General features: G+C 35.6%; 1 protein-coding gene across 14 annotated transcripts in view; it reads right to left on the bottom strand.

The window, feature by feature from the left end:
* The window catches only part of LOC140513773 (TP53-binding protein 1-like), a 130,270-nt gene that overhangs the window by 92,540 nt on the left and 17,734 nt on the right, over positions 1–19,996 (bottom strand). For 10 of the 14 annotated variants that reach the window (XR_011970340.1, XR_011970338.1, XR_011970339.1 and 7 more), the window contains exons 2-10: positions 19,915–19,949; positions 16,688–16,758; positions 14,627–14,723; positions 13,833–14,086; positions 12,928–13,085; positions 12,420–12,566; positions 8,276–8,350; positions 3,818–3,947; positions 3,040–3,148 (exon numbers count right to left, since the gene is read on the bottom strand). Coding sequence is in view for 9 of the 14 variants with exons in the window: in XM_072623748.1 (XP_072479849.1) it covers positions 3,040–3,148; positions 3,818–3,947; positions 8,276–8,350; positions 12,420–12,566; positions 12,928–13,085; positions 13,833–14,086; positions 14,627–14,723; positions 16,688–16,758; positions 19,915–19,949 (1,076 nt within the window). In the remaining 5 variants the exon portion in view is untranslated. Of the gene's footprint in view, positions 1–3,039; positions 3,149–3,817; positions 3,948–8,275; positions 8,351–12,419; positions 12,567–12,927; positions 13,086–13,832; positions 14,087–14,626; positions 19,120–19,914; positions 19,950–19,996 lie in introns of those variants that run through there. The other 4 variants (XM_072623750.1, XM_072623752.1, XM_072623753.1 and 1 more) reach the window with 4 other exon arrangements.

Raw genomic sequence — 19,996 nt, 5'->3', positions numbered from 1 at the left:
ACACTTTTAACAACTACTTTTAAAATACATTCCTTTTGAAAATGTGTTTAATAGACCCAAATGTATAACCATACAAGTCATTCCCCAATTGATAAATGGTCAAAGGATATGAACAGGCAATTTTCAGAGGAAGAAATTAAAGCTATCTATAATCATATGAAAAAATGATCTAAATCACTATTGATTAGAGAGATGCAAATCAAAACAACTCTGAGGTACCACATCACACCTATAAGATTGGCAAACATGACAGAACAAGAAAATGATAAATGCTGGAGAGGATGTGGGAGAGTTGGAACACTAATTCATTGTTGGTGGAGCTGCAAGCGCATCCAACCATTCTGGAGAGCAATTTGGAACTATGCCCAAAGGGCTACAAAAATGTGCATACCCTTTGACCCAGCAATATCGCTACTAGGACTATATCCCCAAGAGATCATAAAAATGGGAAAGGGTCCCACATGTACAAAAATATTTATAGCAGCACTCTATGTAGTTGCCAAAAACTGGAAGTCAAGGGGATGTCCATCAATTGGGGAATGGCTGAATAAATTATGGTATATGAATGTAATGGAGTACTATTGTGCCATAAGAAATGATGAACAAGAAGACTTCAGAGAGGCCTGGAAGGACTTATATGACCTGATGCTGAGTGAAAGGAGCAGAACCAGGAGAACTTTGTGCACAGCAACGACCACAGTGTGTGAGAGTTTTTTCTGGTAGACTTGGATTTTTGTAATAACGCAAAAACTTCTTATAAAAAAAAAAATCCCAAAGGTGGTTCTCAAGGCAAAATGCCTTCCACACTCAGAGAAAGAAATATGGAAGTCATTCGCAAAATGTAGCAGATCATGTTTGTGTATGTGTATGTGTTTGTGTATCATGTTCTGATTTGTTATACGATTTCTTTCAGTTATTTTAGTCTGACTACATAGCATGACTATAGTGAAAATATACTCAATAGGAAAGTATATGTAGAATCTATACAGAATTGTATGCAGTCATGGGGAGGGAGGGGGGTAGTGGGGGGGGATAAAATCGCAATTGTATGGCAGTGATTGTTAAACATTAAAAAATAAAAAAAAATAAAGTACTTGCTAAGGTGGCTTTACTATGTGTCAGTAACTATGGTAGGAGCTGACGATACAAATACAATAAATCTTGGCAAGGACTTCTCAGAAAACATGAAAGAAGTTCGAGAAAAATTATGTTCGAACATTTTATATAATATACCACAAGCTTCAAATGGATGCATGATCTGAAGATTAAAGTCATAGCATTAAAAAAAAGAACAGAGGAAAATCCGATCAGGTACCTTTAAAAGCAACAGCTAAAGGCAGAATTCTTACCAAACAAGATTAGAGAATAAAACTGATAATTCTGATTACATGAAACTGAAGAACTCTTATACAAATTTAATGGAACTAGAATAAGGGAAGCAGTTGACAAGGGGAAAAAGCTATCACGTAGGTCTGACGCATGCCTGATTTCCCAGATTTCGAGGGAACCAGCATGGACATATACAATTAAAAGTCATTCCCCAGTGGGTGAAGGCAAAAAAGATATAAACAAATAGTTCTTAAAATGACTATGAACGATTATATGAAGGATTGCTTCAACTCACTAATAATTAGGGAAAAATAAATTAAACCAAGTCTAAAGCTTCATTTCATGCCTAGAAAATCGGCAGATAACAAAAAATGGGAAGTCAAAATTGGAGAAGTTGTGGAAAGATAAGCATATCAAAGATAGCAGGAAAGTACACAAAATATTTCTAAGCACTTTTTTTTGGTAGCAAGTAAGTGGAACAAGGAATAGCTAAAAAAAATGATGGTGTCTGAATAGCAGAGAGGTGCAGAAGGAGCCACGTGCTTTCACACATGGCCAAATGGTGATTCCTTTAGTTCCATTACGCAAGGCAGGGCCAGGGCTTCTATTTTTGAAAGAAAGATTTTTGGAGAGGGATGGTGCTAATACAGACACACAGACACACACTCACACATCAAAGAAAGGGTCAACGAAACATTTAAAAATACACAAAAGATCAAAATCAGAAGAAGTTCAGAAAGGAACAAAGCAATTCTGTTAAGTTTAACATTTTCTTTAAAAAGCCCTCAAACGACTTGCAACAGAAATTTTGTTCTTTGTATGTTGAAATATTCATATTTAAGTTCATAATAAAAAAAGAACATTTGAAATTAAAAAAACAGGCACACCGCTACACTGCTCCTAAAGCTCAGTTAGTCCAATCATTTTGGAAACAAGATCTCACTGGCAGACGTATACACCAAGCAGGTCAGAGACAAAAAAGGTCCCATTTATAGCCATGTATTGATAACAGCACTTTCGGTAACAGCAAAGAACTGGAAGCAAAGTAGATAGATACCCCATCCGTGGGAAGTAGAGAAGCAAACAGTGATACATGAATATAACGGAATATTGCTGTACCATAAGAATTGACTAATTGAAGAGACAGAGAAATACGTGCTCTTCTATGAAATGATGCAAAATGAAGCAGTCAGAACAAAGAATACAGTGCACATAATGACAAAAAATGTAAATGTATAAAAACAAAAAAACAAGGCAAGGAAAACGGAATGCAGGGAAATGATAATGATCAAGGAAGAGACATGAGGATGCACCTCCCTCCCTCATTTTCAGATACGGAGGACGATACACATGGGACAACGTCAGACCGGACTGAGGAGCAGGTTTGTTTTGCCGAATTATTTTCTTTCTTTTTCTGTTATTCGGGACAATTCCCAAGAAAGAAGGTTCGAGGTATATTGGAAAATGAAAAACAAAAAATACAAATCAAAGTGTAAGTTCTTCATAGTTGTCAAAGTTTGGTACATATAAAATATGACAGTTAGAAATAAACTACTCAGAGCAAATATTACTTGTGGATTACCAAAAATGTGGACTTTTTAGCAGCACTTAGTAAAACTTGTGGCTGATTTGGTATTTTTTGATAAATTATTAAAATTACAAGTCTGAAATGATGAATGAAAATACAGTGAAGGAATGAAAGATACTTACTACATCTCTGCTACTTTTCTTCACACTAAACTTGAGAGGAAGGGATCTTCGGACCTTTTCTTTAGGACTTCTCTTAGGCGAGAAGCAACCTGCCTTCCCTGACTCCACCCTAGGAATTTTTTCATAAGAGGGAAGAAAAAAAATGCAATTTTTGATAACGACAATTTAAGCTGTATATGTTGCCAACAATATTTTTTCTGCGAGGCAAAACTTAACATAAAAATCCACAATAAGTTTTAGTGCTCATCTCCTAAAAGAATAAAAATATCAGACACTCTTGATGGAGGAGTCCTAACTAGCTATGTGGGACCTTTGGCAAATCACAACTTGATGACAGTTTCCTCAACATTTATAACATTAGGATTTATATCAGATGATTTCTAAGTCTATTCTAGATCTAAGATTTTATAAGTAGTGGGAATATGAAAACTTTATTTGTGTACCTAATTGTCATGCTTCTGACAAGAACTATTATAGTCCTTTGAACTTGGATCAAATAGATTTTCAAATCACAAGTAAAACATTAAGATGATATACTGCAGGGCAAAAGAGACAAGATTTTAATCAAGCAGAAGTGGTTTTTAGATTGAGAATCTTTCTTTGATAGAGGGAAAAAAGGAAAATGTTCTTGACTAATAAGAGTATACTGACAGGGAAATTTTCAAAAATGTTTTATTATTAAAATTGTATCAGTTTGCAGAAACAATAAATAACAAAGCAAACTATCCAAATCATTTAAACTAAGTTTCATTAGTTATCAGTGACTGAAGCAACTCACCTGCACACTTTTTCGCTTGCAATCCTTGTACTTCGCCTCTGAACACCTGTACTGAACCAACGACTTCCACTGATGGCTATGGGGGAGACTGAACTCTGGGAAGATGCACCAGGACTTGCTTCAAACTGAACTACAAAAGTAGCATAACATATATTAACTGATTTGTTTTAAAGCACAAAACATCAATAATATTGTTTTTTAAGAGACTTTTGAATTCCAAAATTTTTTTTTAAATTTTAGCTTAATAACCTTCCTTCATTTTCCTTTTACATAAAACACTATTTTTATTAATGTTATACTTTAGGAGGATCAAGAAAATGTTTAATTCGATTTTAACTTCTGTTAATAACATACAAAACAGTTCCTATATATAAACTCTGACTTGATATCCCCAGGGGAGAATATCACATTCCTTCTGTTTCCCCAATTCATGATAATTACCCTCAGCTAATTAAACATTATGCTAATAACCACTTGGATCTTCCAGTGTTTTTCTATTCCTTTGATTTCAATTCACTCTCCAGGTTCTCTTCTTACCTGTCTCAGTATCATTTTCAGTTTCCTTTGCTGAATCATCACCCCTGTCCCACTCCTAACCACATATATTCTCCAAGTCTCTGGGCCCTTCTCCTCTCTACTCACATACATACCACCCTAGTTCAGACCTTCCTCACTCTTGCTTGAACTATAATAACAGCCTAATTAAACTCCTAGCTTAAGTTTCCCCCCTCCAATTCATCCTCCACATAGCCTCCAAAATATTCTTCCTGTAACAATATGTTTATCAGGTCACCTCCTTAAGAAGCCGTGGTACCTTTAGATAAAAAAACATAAAATTTCTCAGCTTGGTTTTTAAAGCTTTTCACAGTCTAGATACAGACTACTTTTATAGATAGTTCCTAATATTCTCTTTCATGTAGTCTATTCCACACTGTCGTACCTGCTGTCCTCTGAATTTGATAACCCACTTCCTGCCTCCATGCCTTTGACTGCAATGTACTCCCTTCTTTATCTCTGTCCTTAAAAATCTCTATTCCTCCTGGTAGTGTTTTCTCTCCCTCACCAAGTTATCTCATATTTATTTGTTTACTTGCTTATCTTCCTAGGTAAATTTTAAGTGCCCTGAAGGTAGAGACTTTCAAATTTCTGTCTTTGGGAAGATAGTGTCATTGAACTGAAGAATACACGGTGGGATATAAGGTGTAAGCAGACTGGAAAGAGGCAAAAAAATGGTAAGGGAGACTGACAATTGGTCATAAGGCAATTACAGGGGCCCCTTTGATGGCAATGGATATAAACCCAGATAGGTAAAAAAAAAAAACCTCTTTTTTTGTTGAATTTAAAATCAATAGTTAATTTAAAGAACAGTTGACCTAAAATCAACAACTGACTTACTAAAATTAGTTTACTCAATTTCAGGATAAATTACTATGGCCAGGGTTCTTTCCCTTGCTATACAGTGGTTGTGTAATGGTGGACTACTACAGAATGGCTATGTGACCCTGAGCAAGTCTTCTACTTCTCAGTGCTCTGGGCAGTTCTCTATAACCATACATTGGTAGAGGGAGTTTGCTCACCTGAAAGTCCCCAATACCATTAAAATCACAGGTGCAGTCACTGAAATCACAGCTCCACCTTCTATCCCTTGTACGTTCTAAGATGATGTAGTCACAATTAGTTTTCTCAGTTTTTTTGGTCACTTCAATACTACTCACCAGTTTTTCCTTGTGAGGGTTAGGGGCTATAACTGTGATTTCATTTGTATAGGGAACTCTCTGGTGAGGTAATTATCCCTATTAATACAAGCCAGCACGTTCTCTGCAACTTAAAGAGTGGCTTAGAGCACAGATATCAAATGTGTGGCCCCCTGTAGCCAGAACTAGATAAAAATGTAATTGGGAAATATTTAATAAAGTAAATAAAAATATAACAAAAATAGAAAGCATTACATTTTAAAATTACGTCAACATGCAACACAGGAATCCTTAGAATAGATTAGTAACCCCCTATTCCTATTTGAGTTTGCTATTACTGACTTCCAACCGTGACAGATTAAATGATATGCCCATGGTCACATAGCCAGTATATGTCAGAGATGGGACATAAACCCAATTTCCAAGATTAGCTCTCTATTCATTATACTATATTTCTACTGGCAAGAATTAAATCCTAACCTCCAGTTTCCCTGCCAGTTCACTCTACCATCTGAAAGATGAAAATGTCAGCAAGGCAATAATTCATCAGATGTGTCTATTTTAAGCAGAATGAGACTTCTAGAAGATATTATGATGCTTAACACCCACCATCATTAGTATGTCTCTGTGTGAGTAAAACTGTAGATCTTTATAGCAAGAAGGCATCTCTAGAGCTCATGGTTCAGTCTCCTTATTTCATAAGTGCAGAAACTGACATCCAGAGGAGCTGAATCACTCACCCAGGATCATGCGCACTACTGTAAGTAGCTGAGCTGGAACTACAATCCAGAAGTCTTGACATTCAGTGTGTTAATCTACTCTACCATATGGTTTCCAGGAAAATTTGGGGTCCAGGAATATTGTAAACTCTTGCTCTTGTTGTCCATTTGAAAAAAGGTCTTAAAAACAAGTTCCCAACTCATAAATCCAGTCAGAAAAAAATTTATAAAGGTTAATCAGGGCACATTCTCCATGAGCAGGAGTTTGAGATCTCCTGACATCTGGGTTGGAAACTACAGAGCTTGAGAGAAGTGCAAAGTTGAACATAACACTAGGGACCCAATCACAAAGCATTTACTCCTAATGCCTTCAACTTCACTCCTAGCTTCCAGTACTCAAAGAAAGAAAAAGTAAAGCATCATCACAGAATACTAAAATGTGAGTTTTCAATAAAATTTTACTTTTCCTAGAGTCCCAGTTGGAAAAGACCTCAGGAGCCATCTAATCATCTCATCTTATCTGTATCTGAACAAGAAATGTCCTCTATAACATCCTTGAAAGGTGGTAACCCAGACATTAAAGCCCTCTAGTTGCGGAGGAAGGGAAGGGAAGAAATTCACTACTTCCTAAGACAATCCATTCTATTTTTGGAGAGCACTAATTGTTAGGAAAATTCAATTCAATTTAATAAATATGAAGTGACTACCATATAGAAGCTAGATGGCACAGTGGATATTGCATTGAGCTTGAGATCAGGAAGACTCAACTTCACGAGATCAAATCTAGACTTCACACACACCTTATTCAGTGACTTAACTTTGTTGATCTCAGTTCCTCATCCGTAAAAGGAGTTGGAGAAGGAAATGGCAAACCACTCCAGTATCTCTGCCAAGAAAACTCCAAATGGAGTCAGAGAAAAGTCAGACACAACTGAAATGATTAGTCCCTTGTCCTCAAGAACTCACATTCTACTGTGGGAAAATAATATATACACACAAATAAATACTGGATTGACAGTGGAGTGGGATCAGGAAAATTATTTAACAAAAATGTTTTATACTTTAACAGAGAATCTAAAAATCCTATTATTTAAAGCTCGCTGGAAAAAAAAATATATTCACCTTTTAAGCAGATAAAGACTAAAGGTCAAAGAAACATTACAAAGTAAATTCAGGCTATGCAGTAGTTCAGATGAAAGTAAAGAAAGTTACAAATAACTGCAAGAATCTTAGTGCTAGCAAACAGTAACCTAAAAACCAACCAACTAGTGGAGTAAGGCAGTCATAAGAGAGCTTGCACTCAGAGATTTGAACCAAAAATTCATTGAAAAATTAGTTTGAACTTGAACTTATAACAAAATATGGACAAACTATTATAATGAACAATTTCACACAAAATTACACAAGAATTGAAATATAAACTGACTCAACTCCCTGGTATAGAATAACCTATTAATAAAAAAAAGTTAATAACCCACTTGAGTTTTGTTACATGTTTAGCAGTACTTAGTTATAAAGAGACAGAAAATCATTTCAGCAGATTAGCCTATGAACAAAATGCTTAATTTTCTAATCTCAGAATTTCTAGTACAATATGACCAATATCACTAGGGAACCCCCTATATGAGGGGCTCAACCTGGAATCCATGCTCACAAGAAATTCTTGGATACGTTTCAGGGGTTCATGAACTTAGATGGGAAAAAAATTACATCTTTATTTCAATATTGCTGGTTTCCTCTGTAATACCATTTATTTAATTTTACATACTTAAAAAATATTTCAAGGAGTACAATGTATCTATATATATAGATATAGATAGATTTCATCAGATGGCCAACAGGGTCCATGAAACAAAAAAGGTTAAAAAACTCCACTATGCAGCATCCCCACTCAAAAGTTCTACTTTATTTGGCATTATGTTGACATTTTTTCCTTACTGTTAAAAAGCCAAATTTTGACTAAACACAAATAAATCTTGTCAGAGAACAAAGTTAAAGACAGACTGCAAAAGCTTCCATCTAGTACAGTCATGTATGATACTTACCAGCTTTGTCTTGCTGAGGTGTAGTGGAGGGTGTTCTGTTACATTTAAGCTTATTCGGTACTCCACTAACAAAATCTGAAATGCAAGACACAGAAGCAATCATGTCTTGCTCTGTTAATACACATTTAATATTTATGATGTGCTAAAAAAAAATTGTACCAGCAGATACATTTTCATTAGGTCATTATAAGAAAAATAGTCACAGGTGGAATTGATGCCCAGTAATAATGAAATACAAAGAAATTTTGCACCTTTCAAAAGATAATTTTAATTAAGTAGTTCGCATCTCTCGAGAGGATATTTCAATTCAAATACAGTCAACACTATACTTCTAAATGTTTCTCAGCAGAAAAAAAATTGGAAGGTATTCTTACCTCTGGGAAAATGCTAATTAAAAAGCAAAAGGTTTTAATGAGTAAATGAAATTGGTGACTAAGTTGTGAATTTTCTGAAAAGTAATTTTGGAGTTTGAAAGTGAAACAATGTATTATACGGGCCTTATGTCGAATATCACTAATTCACATTTATGTAGCATTTTAAAGTTTTCAAATGTTTACCTCACAACCCGATGTGAGTTAAGTAACATATTTTAAAATTTGTTTAAAATAATTAGTACATATTGATGATGAAAAGTAATTGTAAATTTTTCTGAATTCATTTCCAAATAATTCACCCCTTAAACAATTGTACAATGCTAAAGAAACAGCCATTCTGATGATGCGGGACAAATTCCACTCTAACAAGCACGAGTAAAAAGAATCCTCATTCTGCTTAAACCAGAGTAGAGACAAGCTGATGTAACAGGCACCCATAAAGCCTTTAGGACTACAAAATGGAATCATTCCAGAGTATTGCAGCATTTCTTACCAATAAGCTAGCCTAACGACATGAAATATCTTATTGCTAAAAGATTGCAGAACATGGTAAAAAAAAACAAAAGTCAACTCCAAGGAAGATGTAGAACAATATTTTTACCAAACACAACTTATCTAAAACGAAACAGACAAGACTATAGTAACCAAACACAAGGCTCTCCTCCCAACCATTTCTACCATTAAGTAATTTTCTGCTACCATCATGCAAGAAATATGAGGGGAAGGGGGTGTTTATTATTCATAACCCCTATTTGAGTTCAGTCTTAATACTTTACTTCAGTGGCTTTAAAGAGCACAGTTTCACAATCTGGGCTTCGGGGGGAAACCTGGTAGCTTCAAGAAACTGTTCAGTATAATGTCCTTCTTCAATATACACATATACAAACTGATGGTTTAAAGCACAAAGACTATTTTAACAGTGTATAGACAGCTCAAATATAAATTGCATACAAGCAGGTGGCAATGTAAAATAAAGCTATTTACATTGAGAAGACCCAGATTCAAGTCTGGGTATGCTACTTTTGCTATCTTTGTGACCTTGGGTCTCAGTTTCCTTGCATATTAAAAAGGGGGGCAAACCAAATTATCTCTATATTTCTCCAAGATGTCTTCCAGCTCTAAAAGTCCTATATTCACAGTGTCAAATTTAATACAATAATCAAACCTATACTCTAGGTCAAATTGAACACAATAATCAAACCTACACACTAAAGCCATTTTCATACTTCTAAAACCTCCATCCCTAGGTTAAGCAGTTTCACCATTTCTTCTTGACAAGCATTATCTGCCAGGCACACAGTTCCAGGCACTGCTGTCTTTCCAGTACCAATACTGACATGCTAATAATAGATAACCAAGGCAGCATTTATATCTTATTATCAATACTATCTAGAGAGAAACAATACAATCCACTTAACCACCGAAAGAGCAAGATTTGTGTCATACTTTTTGCCAATATTAACTCGCTGATTCAGGGTTTTATTTAAAATATGAATATTATGTAGCTAATAAGTAGAGCAGGGACACATACTAGATAACCTAAACGTTAGATAACCTAAATGTTACTACAGAGATTCGGTTCTGGGATGTTTGAAGTTAACCAGTTAGCTAGGAATAGGAGGAAGAATGTCAGTCTCTTGAAAACAATATTTCAAAGCTTCTGATCTAATTAACAAGATAACTAAAAATACTCAACTGGAACAAAATATAAAAGGGCAGCCTCTGCTGAAACAACATCTTAGAGAGGTGGCACTGTTAGGCTAGGTGAACTATATGAAGGGAAACTTGGTCTTGATGACAGTTGATACAAACTACCCTGCCCTTCAAAGGGCCTTCACCCCAACATAATATGTGTGAACAGACCTGGCATGAAACTTAGAATGTAGAGGATTTAAGCTTCTTCCTCAAACCTTCAGGAGGAAACTGAAGGGAAGATCTATGAAAGTGACTGTTCAAGCTAGAATGATGAACATTCAGGATGTACTGGGATAGAAACTAACAGGAAAGAAAGTTTGAACTGGCACGATGACTGCGTGTAAATATGTAAGTATTTGACATAGAGCACAGATGGGGCACAAAAAACTAAAAAGACCTGGCACTCTTCCTCTTTCCTCCCAGTAACCCAAGCAGGATGTATCTGTCACTCCGCCTTTTCTCAGCCCCAGGAGCAACTTTGAAGAAAAAAAAAAAACCCAGACACAAAAGATAATTTAAAAAACTACGCAATAGGACCACAGACCATTGCAGTGAAGCTGATGACAGGAGAAAATAAATTTACATAGAAACATATAATTCATACGTAAAAGCAATCTTAAGAGTCTGGTCCTGAAAACAATGGAGAGTTCCTCTTGTTCTACCTAGCGAAAGGTATAAGGGAATCCCATGGAAAGGAGGCAGACACAAAATGATCCAGTCCACTTGATGACACTACTTTCCTTTCTGTGTACCCCAAGGCTTATATCTGTAGCTTATCTGCTCTTTCTGTACAGCGGTCAAAAAACATTTATTAAGTGTCAGGCACCAATCACATAAATTATCTAGCTTTTAGGCTTGACCTCTAGCTCTGGCCTTTTGATGTACATCATCCTTCTGCTATCTTTAAAAATACAAAGAAGCTGCTTTGGAATGACATGCATCTGTGTGGCTAGAATTTCTCTGGAGGTCTACATCTGCTTTATTTTGGTCTTGTCTGAGTTTAATCTACAAAAATATAATCTACCGAATGCAAAAAAACAAAAGATTTTGTCAACATCCCCCTAAATCCTAAAAAACTGTTTGCCTGTAAAGGAAATTGAACTACATGATTTTTAGGGTCCCTTCTAACTTTAAGTTATGTGAGTCCTAAAATATATTTGACTTTATTAAAAATTGTATTACAATGGCCTGCAGTCCTATTGACTCTTTGCACCTTTTTCATCTATTCCTTCCTTTTTACAATGCTACCAATTTAGGCCAGGCCTTGACTATTCACACCTGGATTATTGCAAAAACCTTCCTCAATTCCCTTCCAGTCTTTCTGGCCTAAAAATAATGCTGTGTACTGTTAAAGACTCATCCAAAATATCATTTCCAGGACATCAATACTCTGACCAAATCTTCCACTTGGTGGCCACTGCTTACATGATAAAACTTAATCGCCTGAGTTAGCGTTCAACGATTCTCCGTGACCGTCCTCAGTCTTCTTGTCTGATTTCTTCCCTTTCTCCATTTAAGTCTTCATTTAAACAAAGTTAGTCTACTTACTGTCTCCCACATGTACCACGCCCTTCCACACCTGAATTTCCTCATCCAGGCCAAATATTATGCATTTTTGATTATCCAAATAAAATTCCAATTAGCCCTCCCTAACAACTCATTCTTCTTCAAGCCGAGGGCATTTTAACAATCTTACATTTACTAATATTGCTATTTTTAACTCTTTGCAAGAGGAACTCTATAGACCTACATTCTGACTCTTTGTCATTAGCAAACACTACAACTTGGGCAGGTCACTTAACCTACATGAAGCATAGTCTCCCCATTAGTAAAATAAAGAGTCTGGAAGAGGCTCCCCCTCTTACCTAAAAAATTCTGTAATTCTAGGAGTCTATGTTTTATCTCTTCAACTAGACTGTATACACCAAGAGAGGTAATAATATGGTATGCGTCTTTATATCTCCCACAGCCCTTAACATAAAGAAGGTAGTAAAAAAAATTTCTGTTGAGTAGTTACCTTAAATAATAAAAGCTTATAAACCTCCATGCTTAGGTCAAATAGTAATAATACTCACCACCTACACCCTGTCTTCTCTTTTCCTTATGTTCAATAGAAGACTCATATTCACCTTCTTCACAGTCGTCTAGTGATGGAGTAGAATTGGGGCCATCAATACCCAACATGACTGATATCTTTGCCATGATAAACTCTGGCACACGCCCTAAAGGATAACATTGACAATGTTGTTTTTATTGTGTTGTTTTAAAAATAAAGGTATTCTACACTAAACTTCTGTCAGAGAACAGGTTCCTAAATCATATACTTGAGCTTGAAGGAACCTTCAGAAGTCATTTGGTTCACCCCCTTCATTTTACGGATGATAAAACTGAAATCCCGAGGGTTAAATGACTGTCAAGATCACATATGGAGCAAGCAAAAGAGCTGGAGGTCTCTGTGAGCCCAAGGCCTCTAACTTAGTCCAGCACTCTTTCACTGTTTCTGCCTCAGAGTTTTAATGGTTAGTTGGGAGAAGCTGGCAAGCCATAAACATTCTGCCCTGAAGACATTTCACCTTTTCTTACCAATATCAGCTGCATGATCAATCAGGGTCTTTACCACCGCAATCTCCAGTCGAATTTCTTCCCTTGCATTCTTCGACACTTTCTCATTCCATGAATGTAAAAGGTTTGGAGCAAGCATTGCTGCAAGATTATAACTATCCATCTTATTCTCACTGACTCTTTAAAAAAAAAAAAAAAGTAGGTACCATTAAACGTAGTCAAAATTTGAACTAAGAAACAATTTCAAGAAGCTAACAGGCATATTTGTAGGGACTCTTACTTAATATTGGCTATGTATAAGGCAAATACTAAACCTTATCAGGAATTTAACCAAGAAATAGGAAATAAAAAAGCTTCTAACAGTCAAATTAATTTATAAAATCCATGCATCCAAAACTAATATTTTATTCACAGCCAAGCTTCTCAAAATCCTCAATCAGTACTAACTTATTTAAAACATAATAGTAAGACAGTTGGTTATTGCATTTGGTTTCAAAGTTCATAACTGATTAGAAGTAGCCAAACAGAAAGGGTGAGAGGAGTGGTTACAGGCAGGCACAAAAACTGTAGTGAGAAATGACAGGTGATAGCAAGGAAAGAAATAGAAAAATTATAAAAAAACAGAAATATGAAATCAAATGGCATCACAGGTTAGACCTTTTAGGGTAAACTGCCTTGCAGAAACAGGCCCCTGGAGATCACTGTATTACGGTATACAAATAATGACATTCAAAATGATAAAGAAAAAACGAAATTGTATTCAATATACTCCATTTGAGAAGATAAGGAAATATGTAAATAAATTTTAAGAAATATTTCCATCCCAAATAGCTGAAAACAAAATAAATGTACTGTTGCTTAAAATTATAACTGGCTAGCCAAAAGTTCCCCATAGCTAAAATTTTTTGTACTTGATCTTTACTTACCTGAGAGAAACATTCCGGAGAAAGTTAAAGAAGTACCGTAATACATATACTATATTGTCAGTCATAAGACAAGAGAGCAACATTGTAGCAGTATCCCTCTCCTCTGTTTCCAACTGTTGAGCTTTGATAAAAGCTTCATGCAAATCAACTGGAAAGATGGGTTCTGGCAACTCCCTAAAAAATATCTTAATAAGATCTGTGATATCCTGTGGATCTGCAGAAGACAGACAGCTTTCACCATGATTCAGTTTCCTCTGAAATAAATTTCAAGTCATCAGTATTCTTTGATTTAAGATCTCCATTTTGATCAAAATCTCTGCTTACATCTCAAGATAAAGAGTTTTTCTTAGTAAACTTTAATTCTTTTATTTATTTGCTTCTGGTGTCATGTATTACAAAACACACAAGAAGCTCTAGCAAACAATCAAAAATACTTAATTTCTTTAACTACTGGATTCATGTAAGCTATAAATGCTTTCCACAAAGGGAATAATAGCTGGTCAGCTGTAACTCTACCATTCATTAATACCGAAAAGATGAGAGGACATAATGCTGAGCTTGGGAGTCATTAGACCTGGGTTCAAACCCTCCCCCCAATAACTACCTATGTGCAAGGTGCTCACAGACATCTCCACAGTAATTATTTAAAGTCATATGGGATGTGATGTTAGAGGGAGTCCACATGCTAGAAAATAATAGACCCTTTGCACATTCATGTCATATCTGAGGACTGTAACAACAAAAACCTAATTAGACAACTGTGGAAAGAAAAAATAGTCAAGGAATATGCCTACCTTCAGTGCTTTTATATGGGTAGCTGATCCAGAAACCCTAAAAAGACCCCTAACATGAAGATGTTGTTCCAAAGATGTGCAAGCATCAACGAGAAAACTGAAAAAGGCAGGTCTCATTAATGTATTTAATCTTACAAAAACCATACTAAGTGAATATACTTGTCAAGGTACATCAATAGGCTGTGAAGATCCTTGACATGACTTCTGAATTATAAATCATTTCCCATTTCTATAATCTACTCATTGTTCTTGTGCTAATTTTAGTATGACCGTTGCTCTCATTCCATGACTTTCACAGCCTACTATATACCCAAGAGCCATACTATCTAAGTGTGTATACACACACACACACACACACATATATATATAACCTCTATACACACAGACATGTATACCCCAACAAATCTTTCTGTAATTACCATCCCATAAAATGCAACAACCTTTTTTAATTCAATTTAATTCAACATTCATTAAGTTTCCATATATGCAAGGCATCCTTAATACTACAGATAAAAAGGAAAAAAAATTCCTCCATTTCAACATATACAGCATATACACAGATGAGTATATATAAAGTAGTGTTAAGAGACAAATGATAACTAGGGTAGAGGAAAAATAGGTCAGGAAAAGTCTTATATAATAGTGAAGAAGCTAGGGCTTATAAGAGGCAAAGGTAAAGAAGGAATGTATTATACACCTGAGAGATAGTTAATGCAAAAGAATGGAGGCAGGAGACTGAGTGTATGTATCGTCAAAAGGACTAATAGCCAACAGACTGGTAAGGTAGATGGGAGGCAGATCATGAAAAGTTTTAAATGGATTTTGTATTTTATCCCAGAGGCCATAGGAAGCTCCTGAAGCTTCTTAAGTCAGACCCCTGTTTTAGGAACATCAATTGGCAGCAGCTTAGATTATGGATATAAAACAGCGAGACTTGAATCAACAAGACCTGGCAACTAACTGGACTAAAGGGATGTGGGAGGAGGGAATTTCAAAGAGAAGATAGTGGAGAATTGACTCTGAGGCTCTAAAACTAGAAAATGAGAAGAATGGTTGTGCATTCAATCAAAACAGGAAAAGTGTGAAAATGGGATAGATGTGAGGAAATACAAGTTCCATTTTTGAAAAATCAGTTTATTTTTATTTATAGGTTCTATTCATATCTCATTTAATTTACTTCTTTATTTGCTTGTCTGTGGGACCTTTATTTCTCTGCCAACATCATTTGTCCAACTCTTCGGAAGACAGAGATGATTTTTTAAAAAAATAATTCAATATGTAGAACAAAATAATGCAGACAGAACGATGCTCAATAGAAGTCTGTAGGTAATACATGTAGTATCAATGTTAAAGGGGACAGCTAGATGGCCCAGTGGATAGAGTGAGTGCTGGGCCTGGAGTCAGGAAGACTCATCTTCCTGAGGTCAAATCTGGCCTCAGACATTTCCTAGCTATGTAACCCTGAGCAAGTCACTTAACTCTGCTTGCCTCAGTTTCCGTATCTGTAAAATAAGGGGGTGAATGAAATGGCAAAACACTCCAGTATCTTTGCCAAGAAAACCCCAAAAGAGGTTATAAAGAATGAAAACAACTAAATGCCAAATAAACGTTATCTCTACAGATTACACAGCTCTCCTAGGTAAAGGACTCGGAGGATCTAAGCAGGTTCATTAACATGAGTTTTGTCGTCATTTCCCCAATACGTGAGTGTTTAGAAATCCTTTTACTAGAATGTGAAATGTGCGCATAACAAATCTGAATAACACTGTGTGATCACTATTTACAAAAGCTTGGGCATCTCAATAACATATAATTACTCTTCTCCCACAATTCTTCCCAAATATACTCATTCATTCATCCAATAAACGTTTACTGAAAGTCTGTTATTTGTCAGGCACTGTGCTAAGGGTATCATTACATTACAGGGATTTTCATTCAAATACAGATTTCAGAGTGGAATTATAAAGTCCATGAATTAAAGACCCAAGTGTGAAATATCTACTAATTTCTGAACCTTGCAATTCACCACTTAATTCTAGGCTAATTTCACACCTTTCTTACCTTGGAATGTTTCCATATTCTGGTACAAATGTCTGGGGTAGTACAGAAAAAGGTGCTCGAAAAATTTTCCCCTAAAATGTAAAAGTCATTTATTATAAGCATCAAGATAAAAATTTACAGGTATAAGCACAGAATGTGAAGACAAATTGTGATTTCAGGGAAAGAGCAAAAAAACAATTAAACTAGTTACTAATATTCTGAGATATAATTAGTCATAGTAGCTAAAAGGCAACAGACTTTGGTAACAGTGAGTCTTAAGAACAGAACTAGTCTCAAATACTAAAATAAATACCTTATGCCAATAATATCTATTAATTATGCTAATGAAAGAGTTACAGAACATTTGGATCAAATACTAACACACATTAAAGTATCATTATTGTATTATTTTTTAAAGAGGACTTCAAATAGGTTTAATGCTTCTCAATTTGCATCTATTAAAATGGATATTTTTTTCTGAAATCACCTTCCACAGCTCTGCAAATACTAACTCTGCATCAAATTATCTGTGTACTTCCTTGACCAATAATAGGGTAAGATGGATTAATTTTTTTGGCTGATGAATGTTACAAATTTTCTAACAAAATGTTCCAAGAGACTAGGACTAAGAAATACTGAAAGTAAACATTAAAACATTAAAAAATCCAATTCAACCTCTTCTTGTACAGTTGCTATTTCTATAATAAAATTATCTTCTTTCTTACTATTTTTCTTAACTATTTCTTAACTATTCTTAACTATTAAATATTTCTTAACTAATTCTTAACAATTTTTCCGAAGACTATTTATCACAAGAATAACTTGTGAAAGGCACCAAGATTCAGTAGTCCTGGGTATCAAGTCATGTCTCTATTTATTAGTTATGTGGCCTCTAATAAGCCATTTCAGCCCTTTCGTTACCTCACCTGTAAAATAAGGATAATTCCACATAACTCAGAGGGAGTTTTATAAACTACATGTTGTAACAATGAGCTATTATTAATAATCTGAAATCAAATTCTGAGATCCTGGAAAAAATAACAGTGCAGATATATATACTGAAAGAATTAAGCATAAAAATTTTCTGTAAGCTCGTACGACACTTAGGAAAATGACTAACGCAGAAGACATCCCATTACTAGGACTGGAGATAAGCCATTTATAGTATTTTTTAAAAAATCAATCCATAAGCATTTATTAAGCTGTAACTATACACCAGGCACTAGGGATAAAAATACAAATAAAATAACCCCTACTCTCAAGGAACTTATGTGCTAATGAGGGAGAGAAGTACATACAGAATATAAATAAATACAAAATAGCTAAATAAGCATTTTTGGGGGGAAGGATGGAAAATCAGGAAAGGTTGATAGTGATATTTTAGCTAAATCTTGAAGGAAAAGAGAGATGAAGCAGAGGTGAGGATGGAGTGAATTACAGGCATGTGGAGATGGCAACTGCAAAGGAAGATTCAGGACATACCTGAGTACATGGGGGACACAGAAAAGGCTAGTCGGTATGGGCTGGGGGTGGGGTTGTTTAATGAGTAACATACAATGAGGATGGAAAGACAGGTTGTGAAAGGCTTTAAAAGCTAAGTAGAGGAGTTTATTTTATCCTAGAGAGTTAACAGGGAACCAATGAAGTTTATTTTGTAGATCACATTTGGGCTAATGGAAAATCACTTTGGCAGCAATATGTAAGATAAGACAGAAATAGGAAATGGTTTGAGGCAGGAAGTACAATTAGGAGACAAATTCAGTAATCTAAATGTGATGAAGGCTTGAACTAAGGAGGGTCAGAAAGAAACAAGACAACTGCCAACTGATTAGATATACAGGGTGAGGGAAAATGAAGAGGATAATGGAAAGTTACTAGACTTGGGATATGAGAAGACTGGTGGTGCCTTGGGGGCAAAAATAGGGAAGTTTGGAGAGCAATATAATGAGATGTTTTGGACCTGTTAAGTTTGAGATATCTCTGAGACAGGTTTGTAATATCAAGAAACTGAGATAAATCTTGGATATCAAGTTTGAAATATCCCATAGGCAAACAGTGATGCAGGCCAGAAGCTCAGAGGAGAAACTGGGACTGGCTATACAGACCTACAAGTCATCTACATAGGTTTAGGATTAGGGATATGACTGGTGACTTCACTGGTGTAGATAACTCCCAAATGAGGGCACTTATTCTACCAATAGAGACTGGCAACTTTTCTGCAAATAGTAGTGTTTAAATGCCTAGAACAATGAATAGTTAAATGACTTGCCAGGAAATCACACAAAAAGTCAAAGGCAACATTTTAATCCCAGGCTTCAAGGACAGCTTTTTAACAATGGCTCTTAATCATCTTGAATGAAAGATAATAAAACCCTAGGAACTGATGAGGTCACTGAGAGAAATTCTTTCATGCAACAAACATCTATTAAACACTTTCTATGTTCTAGGCTCCAGAGAAAGATACAGTAACAAAGATGAAACAGTCCCTGCTCAGAGAAATTACATTTCATGGAGGTGAGGAGAAGTAGAGGGAAAAGACATAGATACACGTAAGTAAATATATACAATACAATTGAGAAGAAGCACTAACTGGAGGATGGGAAACTAGAAAAGGGTAGGTTACACTTCAGCTAAACTTTGAAACAAACTAAGGGTTTCAAGAGGCAGAAGTGTGGGAAAAAGTATTTTAGGTATGAAGGATAGCTTCTGTAAAGTTATGGAAGCAAAGAAATGTCAAATAGGCTTACTTTAACTGCACACTGCAAAAAACAGAGTAATATGTAATAAACCTGGAAAGGTTGGCTGTTACTTTTTGAAGGACTTCAAATGCCAAACAAGGCAGTTGTAGTATTTGACTCTAAACAAGATAGCAATCTTTTTGAAAAAAGGAACCACACAGTCATACCCATGCTTTAACAATCATTTGTTTTAAGTGGATGATGGATAAAACCTGGAGGGTAAAACCATGACCTACACAACAATTAGGAAGCTACTATAATAGTCCAGGGGAGAAGTTAACAGGTCAACTTGCCCTAGGGTTATAGATTGAAGGATTAGAAAGATGTTTTGTAGGGGGAATCAACAAGTGACTGGGTATAGGGGTTGAGGGGAAATGAAGCGTTACAGCCGATTTCAAGTTCACAAACCAGAACGGTTAGGACAGAACTGCTCTCAAAAGAAACTTCAGAGAGAGGTGGGTGAGTACTATTTTGGAGATGTTGAACTTAAGATGCCTACGGGACACTCACCTGGAAATGTCTGAAAGGCAGATTATGATTCAGGGCTAGAATTGAAGAGAAAGATTAGGGCTAAGGTACAGATACGGGAGGT

The sequence above is a fragment of the Notamacropus eugenii genome, chromosome 7, assembly GCF_028372415.1.
Source record: "Notamacropus eugenii isolate mMacEug1 chromosome 7, mMacEug1.pri_v2, whole genome shotgun sequence".
Classification (NCBI taxonomy): domain Eukaryota; kingdom Metazoa; phylum Chordata; class Mammalia; order Diprotodontia; family Macropodidae; genus Notamacropus; species Notamacropus eugenii.
Note: the sequence above shows the minus strand (reverse complement) of the source record. Positions and strands in the feature narration are given on the sequence as shown.